Raw genomic sequence first — 27,376 nt, 5'->3', positions numbered from 1 at the left:
AAAAGAAGTAACCAAAAAAGTAACCAAACTATTTCCCTTGATTTCTGTATATTTTAGCTATAGCCTGAGCCAAGCACTATACAAAGAACAACTGTGCAACAGAAGATGTTAAAAGACAAAGAAGACTTAATAAGCTACACGATACCTTGGAAGGGTTCAAAGAAACAAGGAGAAAAACTTAACTAGCATAAAAGACAGCACCAAGTGTCAACCATTCTATCTGCTGTGAAGACTTTTTGGAGATTAGGACAGGTTGAGGTAGTACATTGGAGGACTTTGTGGATGCTTACAGTAAGTTCCTCCAAGTAAAAGGGGCAGCATGAGAAAAAGTACAAAGGTACTTACTACTTTTGCAAAATAATGGAACTAATTTCATGGCCTGCCTGGAAGGAAGAAAGAACATCTCAGAAGTGAATGAGGAGAATAACAATCCAATGGATGGGGACAAGCTAAGAGAACACTGAAAGCAATGACAACAGCTTGTGTTTTACATACTAGAAGAGGTAGCGCCAGAGACAGGATAGAAAAATGGCAGTGTGTTCAACACCATAAACTTAAAGAGATCTTTCTTTGCAGAAAATACTCCTATAGGTATTTCTTGCTAAGTCAAGACTGCATTTGCCAGTATCACTTGCAAAACAGAAAACTGTTTCATTGACTCAAATACAAGTGATGAGAGCCTGAACAAGACCTGTAGCAGAGCTGGAGGATGCTGCACAGAAAATCTGCAGTAGCTAGGTTAGTGTAGTTGATGTCATTTGTAGTCACAACCAATAACTGAATAATAATAAGAAAAAACTGCTCAGTATTTGTTCTTTTGAGTGAAGATTAAAATATTGACCCACCCCTCCCCTTTCCACCCAACTCTGGAGATTGCTTCCTTTCCCAGTTAACCCCACCTATCTATCCTTGCCATATAGATCTAGCTAGTGCTCATCTAAGCACCCCAGAACTAGAGTCTGGGACTTAGCAGCACTCTGTGGGACAAACACCGATACAGGCAAGAAAGCATGTTGAAGGTAGAAGGGGTGCAAGGCAGCAGGATTAGTGCCCAGGCACAGCAAACTCCCTCAAATTCAAGGTACTTTCTGAGACCAAAGCAGAGTGCCACTTCACCTGAAGAAACATGAGGTAGCTGGTTCAATTACATTTTACACTCATTATGGCTGTGTTGAATAAACTCATCAGCTTTCTGATTAGCTGCCCTAATCTAGAGTTAGACCCAGATGTGAGGACTTAAATAGAAATGCGAGCTAAAGTATTGCCCGGTTTTAGGGCATGAATGGATAAGCAGAAAGCATAATGGTAATGTCCTGCAGCATGGGGGAGGAATAAAGACATAGTTCTGCATCTCAGTGATGCTCAGCTTCCTCTGTCAGCTCAGTATCTGTAGGCAAAAAGATATGAGACTAAGAGAAACAAGTTTGCACAGACAGAACCAGATCTGCAAAAAAGATATCAATAAGATGGTGGTTGAAAAAAAAAAAAAGCTGAGAAAATTTCTGTACAAATAGTTAAGTTCAACAGTTACATGCAAGATAAAAGTATGTTGTGCTTTGGCCCTACACCTCACTATACCATATATTAAGTAGACAATACTGAATGCTAGCAATCTACAACAACAGAAGCTGTAAGCCTAGAAGTTACCAAAAAAACCCCAAAACAAAAAAAAAAAAAAACCACTTTGCTGATAATGAAATAATTATTTGTTTCCTGAAACCTAGGCAAGTAACTGTCTATGACAATTTCTTGGTTGGGATTTTTCATTTTTTAAACAGAGCCAAAGAACAGAGCATACCATCCAAACCATTCTCCTTCTCCCCACAAATTTGTTTTCAAATGTAAGTGTACAAGAAAATTAAAATATACTCTACTGACAAGTAAAAGATATAGGAAAGTTTTCAGAAGCACCTAATGACACTAGAAAACAGAGATGTGACTTGATTCTGCTGAAGAGAAATACTGACAAGAACCTCTATAAAGTTATCCAATTGAATAAAAAGATCATAAATACTATCATTTCATTACAGGCATTTTCCTTGCTAACTTTGTAATACTGCTGCTGGACTTACTAGATGCTTACAACAGATATGACTGTCTTTTAATTCACTGTATTTTTTAGCATCCAAAAATCAAAGTCTCTCAGAAGTCTTACACAGTTCTCCACCAGCCTAGACAAAATTCTATCAGCAAAGGCTACTTATAGCTAATAATTTACCACCTTAAACAAACATCCCACCACCATCGTACAACAGTATGGCAGGTGCTCCACTGAATTACATGGGACAGTATCCAAAAGCCTCATCTTTTGGGTTGGTTCTTCCATGACATTTATTTTCCAAATTGCATGCTAATCATTAGCTAATTAATTCTTAAGTATATGTAAGAAAGTCTCCTTTTAAACATAATAATATTTCAGAGAGTTCACTATTAATAAAGAGGACCTTTGAAGCAAACAAGTAAGAAGTAGCTCATTTTTACCTTCATTGCCAAACAATTTCTAGCTTTTTAATAAAACATGTTTTAGAGATAGGGGTAACAGAAAACATCAAAGACAGCAACATGAACACACAGCATTGAAATCAGCCATCAACTATTGGATCACAAAAAATGTACACTAATTACCATATGCAAGTTGAGCCACATGGTGAACATCACTGTTTACTTCAGCGTTTTGTTCCATTGACACGCAGCTTTGTGTGGACAGTCCATTTTCTCCATCTTCCACTTCAGAATTGTCAATAATCACTGCTTCAACATCATCCTCAACGCTCACAGAATCTATTAGCATACACAGAAAGAGAAATAGATAAGACTGGATATTATTCTGCGTATCAGCTGTAGTACTTTTATCATATCTAGAATAATCCGAGTTGTACCACAGTTTAATTTAAAAGAAACGGTTTCAGTTCAGTGTTTAAATGTGAAGTCACTTTTAAGCACAAAGGTCTTAACAGGCACTAGCAGAGGGAGCAGCTTACTATTGCGTGGGATTCCTGAAGATACTCAGTACCTAACTCTTCCTACAGAATCCAGCTTTAACAAGAACAGCCGATAACATGCACTTCTGAGAATTCCCCTACTATTTACATTCAAGCATCCAACAGGGAAAGAAACACCAACTGATTTGTTTTTGAAATTACTCTTCCATAAATAAAAGCGTTGAAGACATTTGAAACAAATCAGCCTACAAATCCTAACTGCATACATCATATTCATATCAAATCAGACAGTGGTTCTCAATATGGGATGAAAGGCAGAAACACTGAAGGCGTATCTTCTGGACCAAATTCTTCCATTTAACCAAGATTTTCCAGTTTTTCCAATTCCCAAGAAAACATGTTCTGGTATCAGAATTCTTGTATCTGGCATCTGACAGGGGGATTTATTCCCAATGAAACAAATTAATGGAAAGAATCACACACTAAAGCACTTAAGTTAGGAAGTGTAACTGAAATTCAGCCAGCACACATGCATAATGACACTCTAATTATATGAACACATGCTGTATTTTCCACAGGATCTCTGCCTCACTCAGTGCATAGGATGGACTGAACTTTAGGGATGAATCAGGACTGTATAATTCAACAGTGGTTTGCTTCTTTACTCTTGTACAAAAATTTCACTCCAAATCCTACTCCCTTCCCTCTGTTCCAATTTCTCAAGAGACCAAAAGGTGGGGAAAAAGGCTGTATTTCACAGACCATAATTTTTTTCACTTTGGTTAATACTTCCATCTAATTCAGAAAAACTGATACAGCAGGGTTTGGATTTGGCTGTCACCAGATTAGGAAACACTGCTTCACCAAATTAAGGGCCTATTCAGAGAGACTCAATCATTTTGGAGTCAATGGCTACATTTATAGTAGTAAACGAGGCCACTTGTAAAAACTCGTTTGGGCATACTCACCCTGGGGGAAAAAAAAAAAAAAATCGTGTGGCCAGAAACTGGAACATGCCACTTAGGTTCTAGGTCAGAGAATAGTCTTTGGACAGTTTTAATTAGATGTAGAGAAGTAACCAACAGGACTACTTGTAAAGCTGATTTAGGCACAGACTTTAGCAAAACGAACACTTTTTTTGTTGACACACTTAGGGTTCTATCTATGGGAACGATTTGACAGAGAGGTGAGAAAAGTGCATCTGCAATGAAGTGTGAATGGAATCCTCTCTGCCAAATTCTCCTATCAATATGTCACGTAACCTTATGAGCTGACCTACCTGGGTTTCTGCAATCTTCTTGCTATTCATCTATTTAGTTAATGACACAACTTGTGCGCTATTTCTGTGACTCCAGGATGCAAAAAAATTATCTGTGTGTCCATAATGCTTCCCACAAATCTCACACCTCACTTAGGTGCTGTACTTTGTTCTGTGGGAAACAGGGCAGGCAAATCAAGCCTACCTGACACCAGCAACTGTCACACAAGTCTACAGCAGATACAGCAACAGGCACAAAATAAGATATTCTGTGAAATCAGCATGGGACAAAGGCAAAAAAGCTCCAAGACAAGTATGATCAAATGTCAGGAGAGCTTCGAAAACTGGTTGATACTAAAAGCAAAGCTCAGTCCATCTTCCATACCCTCCACCATCTCATAGCTCAAAAATGTTTTGTCTGTTCTGCCTAGAAGATTTGTCAATAAATACTAGCCGGTTAAAAAAAAAAGTTCTCAGGTTATAGTCCCATATATACCTTATTCAGGCAAGGGAGATCAACGTTTTTAAACATAGCACCAAACAATATGAAATGCACATCCACCTCTCTCGAGCAGAAACCACAAACTGTGATTAATTCATGCTCTTGGGGGTGGGGGGGGCAGAAATCAGAGTAAGATAAAGCTATCAAAATACTTTTAACTTGTGACTTGAATGAAGATACAACCACATTTCCTGCGACAAAGAAAATTATCAAGTTCACTGCACTTATTAACTCCACTGACACAAGGTATCCTGACATGGATATTTAGAGGTTTCCAATAAGTCTTTAAAGGAAGTTATAAATAAAAAAAAATATTTTAGGTTTATACAGTTCAAATAGGGGTTTTACTGTGAATTACACATTATAATGAGACTTACTAAATAGGCTGGTTCCTCCACTTATTGCAATAAATTGTCAGTTTAAGAAATTTCTGAATTTCTGTTAGAAAACTGAAATGACAGTCATTTTAAATTTAGAAAACATCACTAAACAAATTTCCTGCTCAGACTCAATGCATGCTCTGGGTTATACAGCATAGAATACGACAAATTATTTTTAGTAAAGTAACTTTTAGTAAGGTGCTATAATCTAAGGTAGAGCTCATAAAAATTGTACTGTACAGAAAGCTAGTTGTGGACAGAATGGTGTTGTGAAACGACCAACTTTGGATTCCAAGACTGACGGTGCTCTAATTTAACAACTGTTTATGCTCATTATTTAGGATCCTTTCAGCATTATTTTCTGCAAGAGCTCTTCTTCGCTTCTGCACAAAACCATCAGGTAGCAGCTCTTTGTAGAAAGCAAAAGGTACTTAAATTCAGGCCTAGCTTTCTTAGCGATTTACAAGCAAAATGTTCAACTACATATCTAGCTCTGCCTCAGAAGTTATACACTAAGCTATTGCTTTTATCCAGCAAAATAAAAACAAGTATCATAAAGAATTTATTTCCAGTAACCAATAGAGAAATATATTTAAAAGTCATTATGACTTGAAAATCTGATGATCAACTTTGGAAGCTCTGTCATTTGGTCAATAGCCTCCAGCAGCCAAATGACTGCTTACCTTTTTGATACTGCTCCTTAACCTATCCCCAAATCAAAGTACAGTAGTATATGCTTTGGTGAAAAGAGTTCAAACAGATAATAGTTCTGTTTCTCTTTATCTGACTAAACTGCAACATAAACAAAAACAGAGAAAAAAGGATCATTTAGTAATAAAAAGAGGTTGATATAAAACATCTTGAGAAAGATATTAAAAAAAAAAATTTTTTTTTGAAAGATTTCAAAGCTGGACTGCTGCAGAGAAACTATTCTGGAAATTACTAATGAAACACTGACCTCACACACAGAACTGAAAAGTTTCCACAGCCTAATTCTTCCAGGTATAAGGCTCCAATCATAGCCCTCAATTTTGCTATTTTCAAACATCTGAGATGAATTTTCCTGGATTAATATATTTTGTGAACATCTGCAGGGTAAGGAGGGAAAGCAGCCTACACATTTTTCAGAAGAAACTCAAGGATAATCAAACACTACAATCCCTTAATTGAAAATTTCCAATCTCTGAACGCTTTTGAACAAACCTTTTTACACAGGAGAACCATTTACCTTAAATCTGGGACCTACCTTTTCTATTCTAAAAGATGAACCTATCAAGTTATAAATATCTGAAAAGTCAGAGTGTGCAAATGACCAATTAACACCAGGTTAGTAAGTATTTGCTATGTTTTCCAAATTTTCTAATCCACCTTGGGCAGATTATTAGACTCTTCCCTGGGATGGTTTCTCCTGGCTGACAGATCACTAGGTAGAAACTGACTGTCTGGAAGCAATTCCTTTTCTGCACTCTCCTCTGTGTCCAGGAGAAGGAGACATTAGACAGGAACCCAAGTGGAAGGGTTGGAAGGTCTCAGCTAGTGGGGAGAGAAGCAGAAAAGATGAACTTGAAAAAAATAATAAATTAATTAAAAACCCCTCACTTTGTATCCTCTACAAATCACATTCCAAAACAAATCAAGCAAAGCAACCCTAATCAAAGAAATAAAGGATGTGTATTAAAGAACTGATCTGGGTTAAAACTACCTTGCAAAAGCAAAGATAGCTAGCATTAACTTGGACCATGTCTAGATCCTGTTTGATTTATGACCACTTAGGCCAAAACAAGAAATGGAACTAATGCAAGGGGAAGACAGGGACAATAGCATCATGCTGCCACTAAAAGAAGTCATCATCTCAACCTAGCTTCAAGTAATCATTTACAACATTAATTCAACCTCACTGCAGACATAATTGAGATAGTCCTTATATTTCAGTGTACTATTATACTCAAAGCTGTGAGTACAGAAGTACAACCAGAAGTGATGCATCAGCTGAAGTGTGAAGACAGTTGACTACTTTTCCTTCCCCAAGTACATTACTAATTAAACATACCACATATGCCAGTGGGATAAGGAAGGGCTTGTACTGAGTCAGACATTACCTGATGAATGCCCGCATTTATTGCGGAAGCAGAAATGTGGGTAATCATGAGGTATGGAACTGCAAAAAGAGAGTGGATGATCTAAGGGGCTTAAGGAGCTGAAGAGCGCCAAGTAGTACTGAATTCTATCCCAGCCACTACAACAGAGCTCCTGTGTACTGCTAGCAAAATCACTAAAATCAAACTTTTCACAGAAAGCCAGTGTTTGTTCTTCGTTTTCTAGGCATTCAGTTAGACACATCTCTATCCTTCTGCAAATGCGATCTCCATACTCCCAAATGCAACTGACAGCAATGGGAACTATGTACAAAACACACTAAATTTTATAAAGATGCCCAAGTACTGCACTCAGAAAAATTAAGTACCATCCATCTCAAAGTGGGTCCCTGAATTTAGCATACTTCTGATAATTTTGTCCTTAATCTAGATAGTTACTTATCTGTAACACAATGCTAGAATACCTTACAAGAGATAAAATACTTATTAACATTTTCTGAACACTTAAACAATAGTGAATTTAGAGTTCTGTACTCAGAATTTTCATGACTGAAATTTACAACAGATTAAGAAACTGGGATCATATATTGAGCAAATACAAACCAATTACTATGTTTAGCAGCAGTATAATGAAACCGTATTTCCTGTGGCTTTAAGTTTCATACTTGGATTATCAAGAGGCTAATAAGATCGAAACTCAAGGTAAAACAAGCCACACAAAGGATTTCCTGATGTTTAATGAGATTTGAGATCATACTGTATCTCTAACTGAGGAATATTTTTAACAGCACCTCTTTTTTACTGCCAAGGAATTTAGGAAAGGTTAATATTTCTCAGATTACTAAATCACAGCCAAAGTCTATCAAGAGATTGAAAAATTACAGAGGCCAATGGAAAAGGAACAGACATGCAAGACACTACATGCTACATTTACTTGATGAGGACTGGATCAGGACTGCTCTGTTCCCACCCTCTTACCTCTCAGTTCCATGCCTTTACTTCATGTTGGCACTGACATTTGTGCAATTGTGCAGTGAAACGGCCAAAACCTTCCTCAACCAAAAATAAAATTAGGTTTTAGCCAGAAAAGCTCCCTGAACCATGAACAGAAGCATCTTGGCCATCAGAACAAGAGGCAACTGGAACCTCTTGACTAGCATAGAGGTTGGGGCTGTGATAGCAATGACAAGTTAAATGAGTTTAGGCTGATGTGAGGCTATATAACCATTATTCCTTGGGAGTGCAAGCTGAAGTATTAGTATGTAGTCCACACAAATATACCTGCTTTAGTATTTAATAAAATCCATACAGGTCTAAAATACATAAGTTACGCTAGACCTTGGGTCTTCATATTGAAAAACCATCGGATAGGTCTTACTTTTGGCAGCATTACCCATCGCCATTGGTAGTCAGATTTTGTATCTAAGCAACTGCAGACTTAGGGGCCTGCCAGGGTTGAAACACTGCTGTTCTTCAGCAAAGTCTCCCCATTCATCAGGACGCTCACCCGCCATTTGAAGACTGAAGACAGTTAAAACTTTCCCCACGGCAATTTACGCAACTGCTGCTGTCACCTACTGGCCGTGTCCCATGAGGTAACCACGCTTTGCATTCTGACCGCCACATTACCTCTTCTTACCACACTGCTGTACGTAACTTCACTGAAAGACACTTGCTTCTACCCCCGCAGGCGCAGAACCAAGTATGGCCCCCACCTCGGGCCTCTCGCACGCTTTACGCCGCGGTGTTTGGCCTGGCTGTGGAAGGAGCGACGGTGCAGAGACGCCTTGGGGGTAGCGTGCCCCCAGGGAAGACCTGAGCACTGCGGGCAAGCCGGGAGCCCGTAGGGGCGCGGACGCGCAGCCCCGGGCGCTCCCGCACAGCCGCGCCAGGGAAGAGCCGAGGCGAGGCGAGCCGAGGCGAGCCGCCCGCCCGCCCCCTCCCCCAAAGCCGCGGCGCACGCCCAGACCGTTAACGGTACCAGCCCCCACCCCCACCCGCAGTCACAGCCCGCGCGGCACCTCCAACCGCCCGCGCGCGCCTCCCGCCCCCTCCGCCAGCGACGCGGCGCCGACGGGCAGCAGGGAGAGCCAACGGCAGCGGCCCACCGCGCCGCGGCCGGCCAATGGGAGCGGGCCCCGTAGGCGTGGCTTGGCCGGCTCCGCGAGGAGCGTTGGGGCCGTTGCGGACGATGAGGGAGCGTTTTGTAGGCGCCGGCGGCTCCCAGCGCGTCCGCCCGGCCGCGGCGGAGCGGCGGCGGCCGGCAGCCTTACCCTCGGCGGACATGGCTGGCGGGGCGCGGGGTCCGTCTCGGGCGGGCAGGGCGGCGGAGCGAGCCGGGGCTCCGGCACAGGCAGGTGTGGCCGGAATGCGGCGTTGGGAACGGAAGCGGCTTCTCCGACGTGAGCAACAAACTGTTTTGAGGCAGTGCGGCTGCGCGCTGGGCACAGGGGCGCGCCTGGCAAACGGGAGCCGGGTGGGCGGAGGCGGCGCCGCCCTCTCCCTCTGCCGCCCGCCGCTCCCGGGGCCGCGGCCTCGCCCCCGCCCGCCCCGGCGCCGGAGGTGCGATGCCGGGCCGTGCCTCTCGGCGGCGCCCTGGGCCGGCCGCCGCCCGGGGCTGCCCCGCTGCGGCAGCGGCCGCGCCGGGGCCGGGCCTCTCCCTGTGCTAGGAGAGTAATGCGGCCTGTTGATGGCTTTTTCTGTACTTGTCTTTGCGGCCCTGCCATATTCCCTGCTGGCCCATCCCTGGCTAAAGGCAGCTGGTTTCTGGCAGGCTCCTCGCTCTCCCAGGAACAGGGGAATGGATTCACATTTGGTGAACCACCAGATCACTTCAGATTCACTTTCGGTGATTTAAGCCATCTACTGCAATGCGCTGTTACCTCAAAGTCAGCTTCCAAACGTGTAAAAATGGTTCATGCTGTAAATGCCATGTGGTCCTATCAAATAAGAGACTTTCTGTTTCGACTTTGTGAAAGGGTTCTAACATTGATGAATTATCAGCAGGAGAGAGATCCTCCTGTTGCTCCTCAGATTTCATGTTGGTGAACTAGTTTTTTTTTAAAAAACAAAACAAGGTGCCTGGTTTTTGATTAACTCAAGTTTTGATTCATTTTTATATGGATGTACTTAAACTTTCTACCAAACATTTGTAAGCGTATCACTTTCTATTTTCATAGTTTAAAGCTCATATCTGAAAGATTCAGGTCAGACAGAATTCTGAAAGATTTAAAAGCTGTCTTTTCTTTGTCATTTAGCAGTGTTTCTATTTGCTTCCAGTACTGGTGAGAAAGGTGGAATAGCTATAGTGTATGCAGCTAATTGCTTATCTGTGAGAAAGTTTTGTAATAATTATGTATATATAAAAGGACTATTTATAGACTTAGCCTTATTTCCTCATAAGTATTTTGAGAAGACCTGAAGGATTAATTATTTTCTTTATCCTCTTATGATCTTCAGTAGGTTTTAAAGCCTTTTCTCTACTTGAAATTGAGAGCAAGGTGGTAGACAGGCATCTTCAAGCCCAATTTACAATCACATCAGTGCAGTACATCCAGTTCCTTGTGCAATTGGTTCTTCCCAAAAATGCATGTCAGGCTTTTCTGATGCTTTACAGTTAAAGTACTGTGCTGGAAGAGCATTGAATAAGCTAAGAACTTCACTTTCCCATAAAGCTTGAGATGATGGGAGAATGGCCAAGTAATAGGGAAGCACAGAAGCCGTTATCTTCCTATTTTTTTTTTATTCTGCAGAAACAGAGGAAAACTTCTTTTATGATAGGGCAGCATGTTGTATGGCAATAAGGAAGCAGACCCTGAAAAGAATGTTTTGGGAACAGGTAGGTCTTGGGAGGCGGCAAGACTGAACGGGGAACGGAGACACAGGCTAAAAGGACAGTTAGGAGTGGGATAAGAAGTGAAGTACGGGAGCAAAGGATAGGGGATACTGATGACTATGTAAAGAAAGTATTCAGGACAAGGATAAAGAAATGTTAGATTTGAAAGGAGACATTGAAAAAGTTTGTATGGATATCTGGTTTCTGTAGTCTTGTGGAGCAGAGGTATTTGGAGGAGCTAATAGAAGAAAGATATTTGGGGAAAGGCTAAGAGGAGCACAATCTTTAAGAAGACAAGCTAAATTAAAAGGAATTATTTGATAAACAAGCGGCCATAACGTTTCTGTTCTGAGTTATAGCATATTGTTTTAGAAAGTCTTGCCTTGAAGATATCAAGTGGTAGGCATCCTTCTACGTTTCTACAAATATTGTTTCAGTGGCTTACTAATCATGTGAAAGGAAGGATGGATTTGAAAATAAAAACTGGAGGAGTTGGAGATAGGCAGCAGGCTTTACAGGGGAGTCACCTAATAGTTAATGCATTAACAGAGCGAAGTCACAGTTTCAGAAGGAGTGAAAAAAAACCCTGATCTACAAAGCATTTATTTTTCCTGGATCGGTTTTCAAAAGAACTTTCCTGGAATTAATGTGTTGGCCATCTTTTCTGGTAGTTATGGTTATTCTATCCAATAAAATCAAAATATGAATTTCTCTACTTTGTTTCTGATACTTCTTCCTTTCAGGTTTGAAACTTGGTATTTTGTATTGTCAGACATTTCAAATGGCGAGTGAAGTTTTAGACTGACTATTGGCCTTCATAGCTCCCCAGACTTGTTTTGTGCCTTAAGCTGAGGAAAATAACAGAAATTACAGACTAAATTTACATTATCAGGATTTGTTTGATGTTTCAGCTGGCTTTGCAATGTGAAATGCCCAGAACTGGATCATGTTATTAGGATAATATGGTTTCGCCTCAGTGTTTAGAGGGTATGGTCTATATTTCATTCACTTTGCTTTGGATCAGCCCTTAAATTATATATCAAAATCACAAAAATAGTGAAAGTACGAAGTCGAAGAAAGGGCTCCAGATGATTCCTTTTCATTTCTCTAACATTTTAAAGTGGTCATAAAGCCATTTGTATTCATTACTTGTAAAAAAGGGGTATCTGACTACTACTCAGCCTATAATGAACACGAAAAGGAGGTACTTCTAAAAAGAAGAAAGTAAAAAGAAATACTTTTTTTTTTTTAATGGTAAAGGATGAACACAAGATGCTAGTAGTAATGTAATAGTCCTGTACCAGCTTGTTAAATACATAAACAAACTCGATTGCTCAGGAAATGAATGCCTTATTTGTTCAGATTTTGAATGTTCTTTATTCATAGAAATTTTTTTTACCCAATGATTTTTTTTTTTCCGCTTTGGAGGTTTGTAATAGAACTAAAAGCTAAGCCAACTGACTCAGATTCAGTGTGACTAGCTAGCAAACAGGCCAAGCCACAGTTTCTACTATGTTACCTTCATAATTTTCTGTCTCAGTAAAAACTATAGTGTGAATTTCCACAGGAAACTCATTGGATGATTGCTTATTTTGTAGATGGGTGTTTTTCGAGTGCTATAAAAAGGAAGCAGCCTAACTCCAAATCAAAACTATCACAAAACTGTTACTAGAGGGCTAGGCTTCTCTTATTTGTTCAGGTGCGGTTACCAAAAAGGTTTATTTTTCTGCCTCATTAGTTAACATCTTACAATTAAATATGGAGAATATTGCTGTAATATGGATGAACAGTCTGAATTGACTTCTGAGCTGATGCCAAATGGCATTTCATTGACCATTGTTGCTCTTCTCTTGGAACTGAGGGAGCAATTCCTGCCTCTCCCCCTGCCCCAGCTGAAAATGATAGTGAACTTGAAAGGGAACTATAGAGGCAGTTATTTCCTTGCAGGAATAGTTTATGGTTTATGACCTTTTTGTGAAATGGCAATTATAAGAAGTATTCCTGTCATAGCTGGATAATGTTCTGTTAAATACAAACAAAATCCAAACCCAGTAGCTGCCTGTTTAGAGTGAAAGAGAATGAAGGCTACCCACACATGGCCATCTAGCCATAGCGCTGTCACTACCATCTCTGTCAGCTGTTTTGTACAGCCTCTTAATGTATCTTCTGAAAAAGTAGAAAACTTCATTGAGAATGCTGACATCTTTTATAGGATAAATTTGTTTTAACATGATAGTGATTTTCCAACTCTGGAGAAGTTTAAATGCTAATGCAAGTGGAGCGAGTGAGAAAGATTGTATTTAGCTGCTTTTAATTGTTTTGTTACCCTGACCTTGAGCCCATTTTAGGGAATGTGGATTCCTTACAGATATATTTCCTCTTTTTTGTTTTTGGGGGATATAGCTAGATGGTGAAAACCTTTCCATTCCTACTGAAGTAATTAAGACTGACATTTTAAGTCAGCAGAGCTGGATAACTTGCATTCAAGAATTTGAGAGCCGTTTGAAGAATTCCCTTGACCAATAATGTCGGGCACTAGAAAAGTTTCAGGAGAATGCTAACATGCCAGTAGTTAAAAATACAAATGGGACAAGTTGGGTAATTTAAAATTTGCCAGCCTGACTTTAATCCCAGGAAGGTATCAGAGCAGTTAGTACTTTTGTCACCGAGTAAAGAATTAAAGGAGAAAAACAATGCAACCGAAAATGGGTTTATGGAAAACAAAGTCTGTCAAATACTTGCCCATAGTCCTTCTGTAGAAATCAGTCCTGGAACTGCAGTCAGAACTCTGCTGCCCTCTTCCCAGGAAAGAGGTTTTCCCCAGGAGCTGACTAAAGAGATGTTGAGAATAGATGCCTGTTGCTTGCAGGAGCTCCCAAACGTGGCTGTGTTGACAGTGAAGTATTTCAAAGACCAAGCTTGTCACTTGGTTAAGAAAATAACTTGTAAAGCTATGTGTAGCACCACTCACTGGGGGCATGTGACATACCAATGATGAAGAGGCCAGATCCAGAAAAGACTTTCATTCTGGAAACAGGATTTAAACTCCTAAAAGCCCCCACATTCCAAACAAAGGCCCCAAACCACCTTTCTTTCTTTTTCATGGTGGACGCCCAATCCTGAAAGTGCTGTTATCTTCTTGAGTGTCTCTGCCATTCATATTAAAATTCCCTGATTGCCCATGTGCACTGTGCATATCCTTGTGACTGTTGTGGCCTGTTGTTATTCAGCTTCTATGGGACAGACCCTTTGAGAGGCCTGATCTTACAAATTTGATAATCCAGAGTGCCCCTCACTGAAATGGCTGGGCTTCTCACAGGCTGAATTTAAAACAGCAATATTAAAACAGTAGTGCTGCCTGTTGCTGCCCATTGCTAGAATAGCTCGATGGATAGAAAACTCACTGGGTAGTGGGAATTTGCATGTTGTACTCCCTGGAAGAACAGCCTAACTGCTTGCCCGCAGAATGGTCTGTTTTGTCCACTGAAGATGCAGTGCTGTTCTATAAAGAGTCTCTCACCAGGAGAATAATCAGGAAGATGGATAGCTGTAATCCAGTGGTCAAGCCATTTAATTGGGAAGCTTCCAGTCTTTGCTTCTTGGACACAACATTGTATACAGAGCAGCAGATAGAATGATCAGAAGTACTACTGAGAGCAGGGACAAATACTCGCTACTTGCAAAGAATTCTTCCATTAGTCCCTTCTCTGAAATGGGATTTGTATTGTGGTTGAACGCCTCTTCTTTAGTTCTGATATAAGTGCCAACCAGAAATGGGAATTAAGACATGCCCCACACTTACTAACTCAAGGAGGCCTGCCCCACTTGGTTGCCTGTTTTGATGGCCTCAGTTGCCAACTCATTGAGAACACAATAGGAAGACTGTAGGAAGGTTGGGTTCGTTTGGGGGTGGGGGGAGTGTCAAAGGGGCCAAAAATTTAAATGTAGCATCTAAATTTTAACAGCCATGTGCTTTATTATCTTCAGGAAAAAAAAAAGACTTAACTCTTCTTGATGTATACATTCCATATCTATCTATCTATCTATCTATCTATCTATATATATCTGCATAGCATGATGGGATGCTTTGTTGAGAAGCAGGATGGAACAACTTGGGAAGAGCTTGTATATGCAGCTATACTACTTCTAGTATGTAGTTTCTATGTGACTGCATGGGCCTGACTTAGGCCATGTACAGGTACCCCAAAGTACACACCCAAGCCTGGATTTTGCAAAGACTACAAAAGTCACTGATTTTGCATATGTTCTAAAGAGTTGCAGTGATTTCTGTGTGTATATATAAAAAAGCAATGGGTATTTCTTTTATAGTTTAGTGTTTAATCTTCTCTTCCACTGAGCATGAAAAAATATACAAGCGTGCTGCAAGCAAATGAAAAACAGATGGTGCCTACCATCATGGGCTGAGCTCTTCCTACAGTTCTTGCTTATCTGTATTTCTGGATTGGGAGAGGCACATAATACAACAACAAATGATTTATATAATCATTAACTACTTGACCATCTGGTTAAAACAAATGTTAGGTAAGCTGATTCCCACTTGGACCTGACTTTAGCACCACACCCATAAGGGAAATCTTGATATGCTTGCAAGGCATAATTGCAAATAGCTCGGCTGCATTCCCCAATGATGATTTTTTTCCACATGCTCTAAGACACTAGACCTGCACATTCTGGTTTCTTTCCATATGCACTTTTAAGCACCCACATGCAATGTTGCATAGCTACTCTCAAAATGACAAATGAGACAAAATTTCATGCTGCCTATCTCCCCTTCCCCTTTTCCTGCAGATACCTGATTTGAAAACAGATATGCAGGGTTTGTCATTTAAACTACCCAACTTTGGTGTCCAGACATCTGAACCTCCCCCAAATCAAACTAATTTAAAATAGAGTAATATTTGCATTTCTAAGTTTATAATTTATGGCCTGCCTTTTGACCACTGCTTGCTTTATCTGATAAAGTTTAGTCACTGGATTCTGTATATCTTGGGTCTTAAATGTTACAATTGGTTTTGTCTTCCAGCTGAATATAAGGTAGTAGTCTTTCCATTATTTTTCATCCCAGCTTCCTTTCTTTCCTGCTTATCCTCTTCTTCCCCTAAGAGATTTTGGGCAAATCCAGCAGTCTTTATATTCTGGCAAAGTTGGATGTGTGGGTAAAATTACAAAGTCAATGACAGTTTTGATTGGATACAGATTTTTCTCTTGCTTTGTCTATGAAAAAATTGGAAGTGAAAAAGAAAATTAAATGGTTTGAAATATGTAATGCACTGAGATGTACCTTTGGAAATGCCATACCTTTAGTCTGCATATTAGACTTAACATTTCATTACAAGAAAATAAAGAGAACATATGATTTAATTGCAATCACGTTTATTTGCAGTTTCTATACACACTTTCTAGGTAGTCAAACTTTTCCAACACATTTTTTGAGAGGGGTTCACAATGAAACTGTCACTGTTTTTACTAAAAATAAATACAAGACTTAAAGTGTTGCACAGCTCTAAAATATACAAAGGCTTGGATTTAATGTAAACTTTGAAAACATTTTACAAAAGAAACCATCTTTGCAACAATTTAAAAAGTTCATATTTACAAATATTACAAAAATACAAAATGGATGCAAGTCCATAAACCATTGTCTTTTCTGCCAGCATGAACTGGTGCTAGTACCAAAATAGTTACACTGTAACCTTCTTAATTTTTTTTTTTAATTCTTTAAGTCATAACCTACAGTATTTCTCTATATCTGCCACCATTGCAGCAAATGCACTCAATCACTGACCTTTGGCAAAAGCAAACGTATGCTTTATTTGCTACAACTATTCCATGTCCTCTATGCTGCCACAAAAAGAAAAAAGGGAGAAATGTTATTTTTCAGAAAACACAACTGTATAACTTCGAAAATCATTTCCACAACATCAGTGCAAACAACGGAACAATCGGCTGAAATGGTGGTTCCCTAGTTACCTCCTGTACGCCCTGTACCCTGTGTCGAGGTGTGGGTGAGGGTCCTTCTGTTCTACAGCTTGTCCTCTCGTGCCTTAAAGGCACACCTGCATCACTAAAGGGGGCTCCCTTCACTTGGGTTCTCCGACTCCCGCGTTTGTTATGAATTCTTTTCTTCAGAGTGGATTTACAATCCGTCTTTATTTGGGCTACAATCTGTTAAATATAAAATAGGGAAAAAACCTCTCCGATTTTAAAAGAAGTAAAATTATATTTTCATGTGATTGTTCTGTGGTCACATTTCATATCCTCCTGCCTCATCATTCAAGTCAAAAATCCTTTTTTTTTTTTTTTTACAATGTATATATATTTATATATGGTATTGCTGTGAAACTGTCAATTGGTAATAAAAAGTGATGTCATCAAACAGCTCTTTCAGCTGTTTTCTCTTTAAAGTTTAGAGTGATTTCTTAAAGCACATATAACACTTTCAAGAATAAGCATGTTATAAAAGTGCTCCTGTTAAAATTTTTAAGGAGAATGACTGGAGATGACAGACTAAGGATTTTCTGCCCAATATCTAAACTTCCTTTACTCATGTTCTCCAGGAATTGTTTTGTTTTGTGCTAAACATTTCCTATTAAAACATTCTCATTCATTCATTTCACTTGTGTTTAGACTTATTTTCTTAACTAAGCTATTAATGAGACTAGCCTTTTCTTTCCAAAACCTTACCCCACTTACTTACTTTTTTTAATGCTATTTTAGACTTCCTGATTTTGAAGCCCTTGAACTGATTTTCCACCCCTCTTCCCGACACACATACCACATGCATAGTGATTCTATCTTGCATACCAAATGCAATCAGACTACACAGGAGGACGGTAGGAAACCCTGAATTTTATATTTCTTGTGGTAAACACTACATGAAATCAGACATAATCTAATGGGAAATAACATTCAGGATTTGTTAAACCATTCTACCTTGCTCAAACTTTTCAAAATCATAACAATTTTAAGTAAAACCTTCCTCTTTAAAACATGATTTGCCTGCTTTGAAAACTCTCAGCTTTATGCTTTACATGATAAAAAACAAAGAACAGTAAAAACCCATTTCACACATCCCGCTTCCCGATCATTTACTTATACTTGAAGCCAGCTTTCAGTTGATTTCTTTAGTACCAAAGTACGCGCTTTCTGCCATCCTACTCACTCTGTCCTACTGCACACCACATTCCTTCTTGCACTATTTTCTCTGCACTAACCATTCCTGTATTACAAAGCTTATCCTATAGCAATCATCACCAACTGCATAAATTTTGGACAAAGAGGGCCTTGTTCTCTGAGTAGCATAGATGGGGCTACGTCGTTGGAAATGATGGTGGCCCAAAGGAGAATCAGGCCTATTGGCTTTAATTTGTTTAAACAATTAAAAGTGTAAAGCAACTCGTGGGTTCTCACTTGCACGTTCTTTCAGTTTTAAGACAAGAAAATTCAAATAACTTCAAGTAATTCAGCTTTTATTTCCCTGCCTTCATTTTTACCAAAGCAGTTGCTTTGATTTGTCTCCTTTCCCACCCCATCCCATTCCCCCACCCTGTTCAGCCTTTCTGGTAAACCCAGACAAAATCCAAACTGTATGTGGCTGGCATAATGAACCAGAGCTTTCCCCTTCCCAGTTTAACAATGAATATAAATAACGCGTACACATACCTATTTCCCAGCTACATTTTCACAGTGTCATTTTTGTAAATATTTAGGTAGCATGAATCTCATCAGCACAAAGAGAAAGCTTCACTGAAAACTCATTGCAGATATTTACTGATAAATTGAAAGCGCTTGTTGCATGCTTATAATTTACTTGTTTCCTTTAAGAACCAGAAACTAATCATGTTTAACGATTATAGTTACCAGGTTATGACTGTGTTATGTATCCCAATAGCCTAATAAGAATATGAAAATAAGTACTATTTCTTCTTATCTATTCTTTCTAAAGCAATCCATATTAGAATAAAGGCCTAAGGGACACTGTCAAATGGGACTGTTAGGGGCTCTGTGTTAGAAATGACTTTGCTCCATCAGAAGCATGCTTGCCTTCCCAACCAATTATCATGTTAAAACTCACAGCTGCACTTTTCAGTTAGCTCCTTTGGAGGCATATTCGAAAGACAAATGGTTCCTTGAATCTGATCTGAGCCTTTACATTTCATTAACTAACATCGAGAATTTCTTTCAACTGTTAAATGTCGCTTTTGAGGCTTATCACACCAAAAGTGGTTACTGGTGGCCATGTAAGTATTATGTTTGATATGAAAATGGTATTCACAGAATACAGTTATTACATTTGACTTCTTTTGTCTTTTATAAACAAAGTTGTTATGCAGTAAATCATTTGCCACATGTCCACTTTTTGATAATTCTATTTACAGATTTTTATCAAAAATATGGTATTTACATATGTTTTGTTAATTTCTTCTAAATTTTGTTTCAGCTCATTTTAGTGTAGAAAAATACCAATCCTCAAGAGCATTTTCTTTTCTTTTTTTTTCCCTAGGGAAGCACTACAGTGAGGGATTTGTTTCTAGATGGGCAGCTTCTGGAAAAACAAAAAGTTGCTTTTAACTCTATGAAAAGTGAATAGCCTTGAAATCTACAGTGATGACAGAAATGAGAGTGGAATAAATCAAATGAAGCTAAAAGAAAACAGACTAGACATAGCATATCTTTCTACTTTTAGAAAATGTAAAGTAATAAATAGCTACAGCTTTACTCCTCTGTTTCCCCAGTGTCTTATAAACACAAGCACATTTAAGCATCGATATTGCCCTGCAATTTTTTTGACTGCTACAGCGTTGGCCTCTAATATTCACATCCTTACATAACCAAAGTGGTTTCAGCGTTCTACATGTTTCACAGTCCGCGGTGGGGCTCGGGAGCTCCCGCAGCCTATGCTGAACTCTGAGAAGATCGGTCATCGTGAGGGCTGCCATCCGAATTCTCCGTCTCTCCTTCAGAGATAGCCTGCATCGGCGTGTTGTACAGCCTACAGCGGACGCTGTACCGGCTGCTGCTGGCTGCCGGAGGCGCCCGGGAGCGCCCCACTCTGGACGACGCCGACATGGAAAAGCTCTTGGAGGAGAATCCTTCTGCGTTGACTCTCGGGGAGCACGGAGAAAGCGGGGATGATGCATCGGGGCTGGCTGCTTGGGGCGACTCCTCCGGGTTTTGAGGGGCATCCAGCAACAGCTCTCCGGGAGACTTGGGCAAAATGGGGCTTTTCAGGATCTCCGTGGCAGACATCCTGTAGCTAGAGTCAGACCGACTGCCCTTCTTTAGGAGCAGCAGTTTAAACTCCTCATTAGATGTGTTGGACTTTTTGGCATTCCTGTATATAAGCCCGGGGGACCTCTGGCTGCTTGTGGGAGTACCCACACTGCTGGGGGGTGGCACGGTGCTGGTGGGCAATGTGCTGCTGGCAGGTGGCTGGCTGCTGCTCCCAGATGAAGCTCTCAATCTGTTTCTTACAGAAAGGTCTCCAGAATCCTTTCTCCCAAGAACTTTCCTTTTTGATCTGTAAAAATACAAAAACCCACACATTCTTGTGTTATCTTCATAGACTAACACTCAATGCTCACCTGAGATTTACAGACTCACCATGCTTTGATATCAGCTAGAGTTCTCTTAATCCATATTGTCAAATATTGAAGGCTAGCAGTGACTGACAGCACTTTAAACAGTAATAACTCCTGTGCAATGAATGAGGCACTGAGTCAGAGAGTCCATTTCAACCTCCCCCAGCTCTTCCAAAACAATTTACGCACAACCAGCACTTTATAAAGACAACGATATACACAGACTCTTAGGCTAGCCAAATGTTCATTGTAACCTGCTCAATATTAGAAAACTGCAGCATCGTTTCAGCTGTGATAGCAAATATCAGCTGAATACAAAATATGCTACATTTGGAGAGATGCCTTCTCTTAAGCAACTGCTTGCTCATCAGAACAGAGCTGATGGGTACTGTGGGTCCTTTCCTTTAGAGACATGTATGTTTGTTAGAGAGAACAGCCTAACGGTATTTGTGAAGCATCCTACGCTTGCCATAAAGATGCTCAGGGTGCAAACCAACAAGGTTAAAATCAAGCAACTTTTAAAAGCTGCCTTTTAAGAAATTAACACAATAAAATAAAGAAAGTGGTTTCAGGACAGAGAAAACTGAGATGAAGAATTTCATATTAAGTCAGCAATTATCATGCAGTTGTCATCCCAACCAGAGGTTTTCCTGGAAATCTGACAAATAAACCTGACTGAAGTCATGGGGCCTTAAAAAAGAGCAGATGTAGCTTACTGAAAAAAGTAATCTCCATGTTTCAACCAATTTAGCAAAAGATCTGTTCACATGAGAGGCATATCCACATGGACAGATGTGGGCAGACCCATGCTCCTCTGTTTGTACCCCACCCCGGCCACTTGCGTAGCTACCTCTGGACTGTATTAGGTCACCCTTGTACTTTCAAGGTGAGGCACCAAAGAGACTACAGTACTTCCAGGACCAGCACTAGCTGGGATACTTTTGCGTGAGTCACAGCACCACACCAGCTACTGGACAAGACAGACTTAACCACTGAATAATCATGCGATAGCTATTATTAGGGGGTGATTGTGCAATTTAGGAGAACAGGGTTGCATTTTAGAGTTTCTGCTTACAATAACGTTAGATCACCTGTGAATGACTGCAAATAGATCCTCAGTAGTGCGTGGTTTATTTGGAGACACAAAAACATCTTCTGTCTCAGCCTGAGAATCTTCACTCAGGGGTGAAATTATGGAATCGTCGCTTGGAGAAGATTCTTAAATGAGGAAAGAAGCCACGATATGAGTCAAACCCTTTCTATGTTTTACAGCAGCACTGCTATTGCAATCCACAAGCTCAGTTCATAACTGAATTGCCAATACTGTAATATATACTTTATCCTCTAATCTAAATATCGTGTTACATTGGAGCCCATAAAGCAGATACTGCTAGGATCCAAGACCAGGATATCCAGTTTACATACAGATGCTTTAAGCAGCTATGCAGCTGTGATAATAAGGCCCCTTTGTGCAAAGAGTTAGTGCTGTTCCCCTTTCTATTTTCAACTGAAATGAAGTACAAGGGAAAAAATAAGTATCAAAGAAAGAAATACATTCCTCTGAAAATATTTCTGGGCTGGCTAGTCAGCTGACAGATCAGGGGAACTCCACTGAAATCTCCAGAAGCATCTTGATTTACACCTGCACGTAGGGCCAAATACTTTTCAAAGCTAGTATAAATCACATCCAAAACTGTACAACCAATCAGTTACAATGCAGAAGGGGTTTATAACTGACCTTTTGGTGAAGGCTCTTCTGTGCTCCCCTGTGTCTCATCTGCCCTGCTGTTATCAGAGGCACTTTTGGTCGGAATACCTGATGCAATATCATTTTCCTGCTTGGAACTTTTTTCACTGAGTGAATGTACTGTTGCTGTCTCTGATTCGTAGCTGATATTCCCAGGCACATGGTGGCTTAAATCAAGTTGGTGCTTAAGCTGATCGCTAACATCAGCTCCCTCAGACTGAGATGAGGTTTCACCCACAGGTTCAGATTCCAACTTTTGTTCACAGCCTCTAGTGAACTCTTGCTGAATCTCCACTTGGTCAAGGTTGCTTTCCTGTTCTACTCCCTTGTTAGTTTTCTTTGCTTCATAATCATTTGTGGGGACAGCTGAGCCTTTCTGAAACCCTTCTGTAGAAATAGTACAAGTCTGAGTTAGAGCATTTTCTGGCAAATGCTCAGTGGCCAGGTGCATTTGGTCTTTCATGGGTTTAATTTCAAGCAGACCCACATTTGCTGAAGTTACAGTTTCTTGCTCGCAATTATTCTGTCCACTGAAAGAGGAGCTTTTTTCTAAAGGTGGTTTTCCAGGGCCTGTTTCTGCTGGGGAAGTGTCAATATATGACATTATGGCCTCCTCAGTGGAGTACTGACGTGATATTGTTTTTTTAGCTAAGAGTGGCCTCATTTTGCCTGGAGAAACATCAGTCACCATTAGCATGGTTTCTTGTACACAGAGCAGGTCTGTAGTACTAGCTTTTTGTTTCATTTCTTCAGGCTTATTAACTGATCTAAGGTGAACAGATTTTAGAACGGAAGGTGTGATAGCGAGGGCAGAAGGAAGACTGGGATTCAGCACTTCTCCTACCATGCTCTGTTTATTGTAGTTGAAAGCATGCAACTGGTGCCTGTGAGTGAATGGTTTATTCAAGACGTTATGAAGAGCACTTAGGTCGAGATGAGTGGGAGGTATAATGGGAAGCTCTAGGTCTTTGTTTGCAGACACAGTGCCATCTTTAGACAGTGACTGCTGCAGTGACGACTTCCTTTCTGGTACTTTTGGCTTTCTCTTGCCACCTCCGGGAGACAAAGGCCCAGAAAAGAAAGCTGTTGGAAAAGAAGAGGTTGGCGTTTCTGACTGGCTGGAATATCCACTGGAGGGTGATGCTAATCCTGCCAACTTCTCTGGGGAGGCCAGTTTAAACTCATTATCAATGGAAGGGAGGGATGGGGTGGTGGCTCTTGATCCAGACTGAGACGTTTGGGATTCAGAGCTCTCTGGTGATTTGATGCACTCTATGACTGTAGTACCCGTAGCAGTGCTTGAATTAGATAAAGACCTATAAGGATCACTAGATTTCAAGTCATTTAGAAGCCAGAGATCTGCATAGTGAGATTGTTCAGCACCTTCATCTTTAAATGATGGAATATCTGTGGTGTCAAACTGAGTGTCCTTTATTCCGCTGTCATTCTGGTTTGCCCAGGAGAGCTCCTGTTTGGCTGGCAGATTAGAGTTTTCCACTCTGGAAGGTGTGTTTGAAAACTCAAGTGGCAGCTTCATTTCCCTGGAAGTGTGAGACACATGCTGCCCACTGCTTATCTTTGGTTCTTTCTTTTCAGGAAGATCCATGCTGCTCTCAGATTTCCTCAAAGATGAGCTACGTTTTGGTGGGGCTGGCTTTGCCTTTGGTTTCTTCAGAGAGATGCTCTGCCTTCCTTGCCTCCTGTGGTTCATGCAATCCTGCCAGGCGCAGTCAGTGAGGCTGGAGGACACACTCACGTTCTGGCCACTCTCAGAGCCTGCGGCTGCATAGTTACAAATATAACTTTTATTACCCTTGAGACCACAATCAAAGTGCATGGAAGTATAGTATCCTTCAGTATCCACAGAAAAGTGTGAGCTAGTGTCTGCCTTGTCAGATGGGCTCTTCTCTAGGAAGCTATCATAAGTGGCCATGCTTGTGAAACTTGGGCACCCCAGGCTGTCGGCCTTTGGGCGCTCGGGGCTGAAATCCTGGCGACAGGACGCATCATGGTGGTGGTGCAGGTAGTTCCACTCACTGTCACTAGCGTTGCTGTTGTTGGGGTCATCAAGTAAATCTGCTACAGTGGAGGTGAAGGAGCTTGCCCTGTGGCCTCTGACCTTATCCATGTGGTCACCAAACTGCTCTGTGATGAAGACACTGGAGTCCTCGTTGGCATTGGGAGCAGTGTTCAGTGACAGCTCGGAGTCACAGTGCGAAGAGCCCGTCAGTGGAGGAGAGGCAGCAGGAGGAATGGTTTCGGACGTCTGAGAGGGACACGTGGAACTGCTCCCGCTCCAGTTCCCACTGGAGGATTGGTGGTCATCTTTCTGGTCCATGTGGCTGCTGAGCAAGACTCCTGCTGTGGAGATTGAGTGAATGGGGCTCCCAAAGGTATCCGAGTTGGATGAAATCTCACAGCTTCCCGAATCTGCCATCCTTGACAGTCGTGATCTCCCTCTCTCACTGATGCTGTGATCAGGGCTGTGCAGGTGCTGAGGACACGTTAAACCTATGGGCTGGTGTTCCTGTGAACCCTGTTTGTTCATGATCTCCTTCCCCTTTTTCGGGATCCTTTCCTGGCTTGCTAGAAAGCGTTCTGCTTCGTATACTGAACTTTTGGCACCGGCATCCTGATTGCCTTCGTTGGCTCTCGCACCCTCGCGAGGAAGACTCCGTGACCGGATACGGTTGCTCACTGCGGTAGCAAACACGGCATCCCCGTTGTCTGCTAGCACCAAAATGTTGCCGGCAGAGTGTGACAGGGAGGTGACAACGCTCTGCCCTCTCTGCGCTCGGATCCGTCTTCGGGATGGAGCAGCAATGAGGATTTCCTCAGTCTGACACTCTGAGTCCCGTGTACCCAACCTCCTGTTGGCAGCACTGGAGAAGTCCGGGTTTGCATGCACAATCACATTGCGTTCTCTTGCCACCGGTGATTCATCAGAATCTAGGATACACGTAAACCTGGGTGAGATACAACTTTGCATTTCCTGATAAAAGACGACCCGTAGAGCAACCCAAGCAGCATATCTGTTGGATTCTTTTTTTATCTTGCTGAATATTGTACCAAATTATCTTTACTACAAAAAGTTTGTAAGGCAGACCTCATCCCAGTAAGGTGGGAAATTCTCTTAGTCCTGCAATGTGATCTCAGTTCTCCTGTTTCTGCAATGTGATCTCACACAGAGCTGATCTTGCTGTGGTAAATATTAAGATACAGATTAACTTTTTAATTTTTGTCACTGTATTTCAGCTAGTAAGGGCAGTTTTAATGAGTAACTGCCTGATAGAACACTCTAAACTTTTAAGCATAACTTTGTTCTGATTATATGTCTTTTCAGAATTTCCATCATACGCTTCTTTACTACCAAGAATATTTGCACAGTAACAGGATCTTTGTTTCATAGGTTCTCTGGTTGCTTATTCCCTATGATAAACACATTCCTTCTGTTTCTGATCAAATTTCACAGCAACTGACTGAGATATCACAGCTATCTTCAGGTGCTGACGAACATTAAGAAATAATGATCCTGTTAGTTTAGCTTTGGGCTAATATCAGTTTTACACAACATTTGCCCACAAGAGAGTTGCTCCTAGTTTACCTGGAAAAAGGTGAGCTAAGCCACTTGGTTTCATGCAAATATCCTTGGTAATAAAAATGAAAGGAAGGAACTGAGGACAAGCGTGATAAATAAAAGGAATGTTTAGCAAAGTTTTCAGTAGAGTACCAGCAGCTGTCTCTAACACGGATATCCAACTGATCAGCTGAGTGAGTTATCCAGCTGTTGTGACAGCTCATCACTTTGCTGTGTAACATCTGTCATTTCTTTACTTTAAGATCCCCTTGTACAAGAAAAAACTTTCACTTAATCTAGTTACTTTTTATGCACATAACTATGGGTTTATAACAAAAATAAAACGTAAAAAAAAAGTAACTGATTAACATTTACACGGCAAGAGCTGAACATGTACATCTATATTACTTGGTAAGGCCGCAGCACATTAAGGCCATATGGAGTAATATAGCTTTGCTTATTGTAGTAAATCAAAAAACAGACATATCATTCCCAAACTCCGCAACCATTTATGCTTTCAAGGTTTCATTTCTTTGGAAGGCTGGCTACCAGCTCATATCCCTGCAATTTAAGTCAGTTAGAAAGCTATCTATGGAAGATTTGTATTTATACTACACCTATTTCTTGTTGCACTCTTCTGGGGATGCCAGAGATGGTTTTCCTCCTTCTCAACTTTCGTCTCCGCTGTAGTACAGATTGTGAATGAACAAGAGAGCAGCGTATACTAGCCTCTCTGTCAAAACCAACTCCTGCAACCCATAAATAGGTCTCATTAGCCTTTAGAAATAGTAAACAAATTTTCATGGCTGGAACACAGTGGAGGTATGTGAGCTTGGATTAAGCCTGTGAATAAACATAAGGGAGCCCTTATGCAGCTCTTATGTAAATTATATTACAGTATATCACAGTTTTACATCTAATTCCAGCTCCCTCTCAGCAGCCTGGTTTGCCAAAAGTAACAGGAGTGAAAAAAAAAAGAGAAAAGAAAATTAGGAAAGAAAATAGAGTTGACAGCTCTTGATAGCAGGGCATTTTTTCTTATAGCTGTTTATCCATCTGTCACAGAGACAATGACAGTGACTTGTCTGCAAAGAGTAATCTGTTCAGCTATAGTCTGACTCATTTTAAAAAGCTAAGCATAAGAAAACAGTTTAGGTTGTAATGCCATATTGCAGTAGTTTGGCGCTACTCAAGAGACTGATATACAAAGGGTGCTAACATTTCAAAAAGGAAAAAGACAGCTATAATGGGGCCAAGCCCATGTGCAAGTTTAGAGAGCATTCGTCTTTACTATTATATATGATCAAGAATGAAATAAATGGGCAGCTAATGTTTTTATATATCAGTAAGTGGCCTGATTTTCCTTGGTGCTCACAGCACAGCACACAGCAGGAGACGTGGGAGTCCATGGCGGACAATGAGCACTTTGAGAACCAG

The 27,376-nt window shown here is 40.8% G+C and overlaps 2 protein-coding genes across 2 annotated transcripts in view; both read right to left on the bottom strand.

The window, feature by feature from the left end:
- BEND2 (BEN domain containing 2) overlaps nucleotides 1-8,881 on the bottom strand; it is a 28,300-nt gene extending 19,419 nt beyond the window's left edge. Inside the window, exons 1-2 of the mRNA XM_013951669.2 lie at nucleotides 8,808-8,881; nucleotides 2,626-2,781 (exon numbers count right to left, since the gene is read on the bottom strand). Of these exons, the coding sequence (XP_013807123.1) occupies nucleotides 2,626-2,683 (58 nt within the window). The 5' untranslated portion in view covers nucleotides 2,684-2,781; nucleotides 8,808-8,881. The remainder of the gene's footprint in view (nucleotides 1-2,625; nucleotides 2,782-8,807) is intronic.
- Nucleotides 8,882-16,390: 7,509 nt separating this feature from the next.
- NHS (NHS actin remodeling regulator) overlaps nucleotides 16,391-27,376 on the bottom strand; it is a 270,879-nt gene continuing 259,893 nt past the window's right edge. The window contains exons 6-9 of the mRNA XM_067297037.1: nucleotides 26,557-26,688; nucleotides 22,354-25,311; nucleotides 21,707-21,833; nucleotides 16,391-20,554 (exon numbers count right to left, since the gene is read on the bottom strand). Coding sequence (XP_067153138.1) covers nucleotides 19,930-20,554; nucleotides 21,707-21,833; nucleotides 22,354-25,311; nucleotides 26,557-26,688 — 3,842 coding nt within the window. The 3' untranslated portion in view covers nucleotides 16,391-19,929. The remainder of the gene's footprint in view (nucleotides 20,555-21,706; nucleotides 21,834-22,353; nucleotides 25,312-26,556; nucleotides 26,689-27,376) is intronic.

Source organism: Apteryx mantelli, chromosome 1 (genome assembly GCF_036417845.1).
Source record: "Apteryx mantelli isolate bAptMan1 chromosome 1, bAptMan1.hap1, whole genome shotgun sequence".
Classification (NCBI taxonomy): Eukaryota; Metazoa; Chordata; class Aves; order Apterygiformes; family Apterygidae; genus Apteryx; species Apteryx mantelli.
Note: the sequence above shows the minus strand (reverse complement) of the source record. Positions and strands in the feature narration are given on the sequence as shown.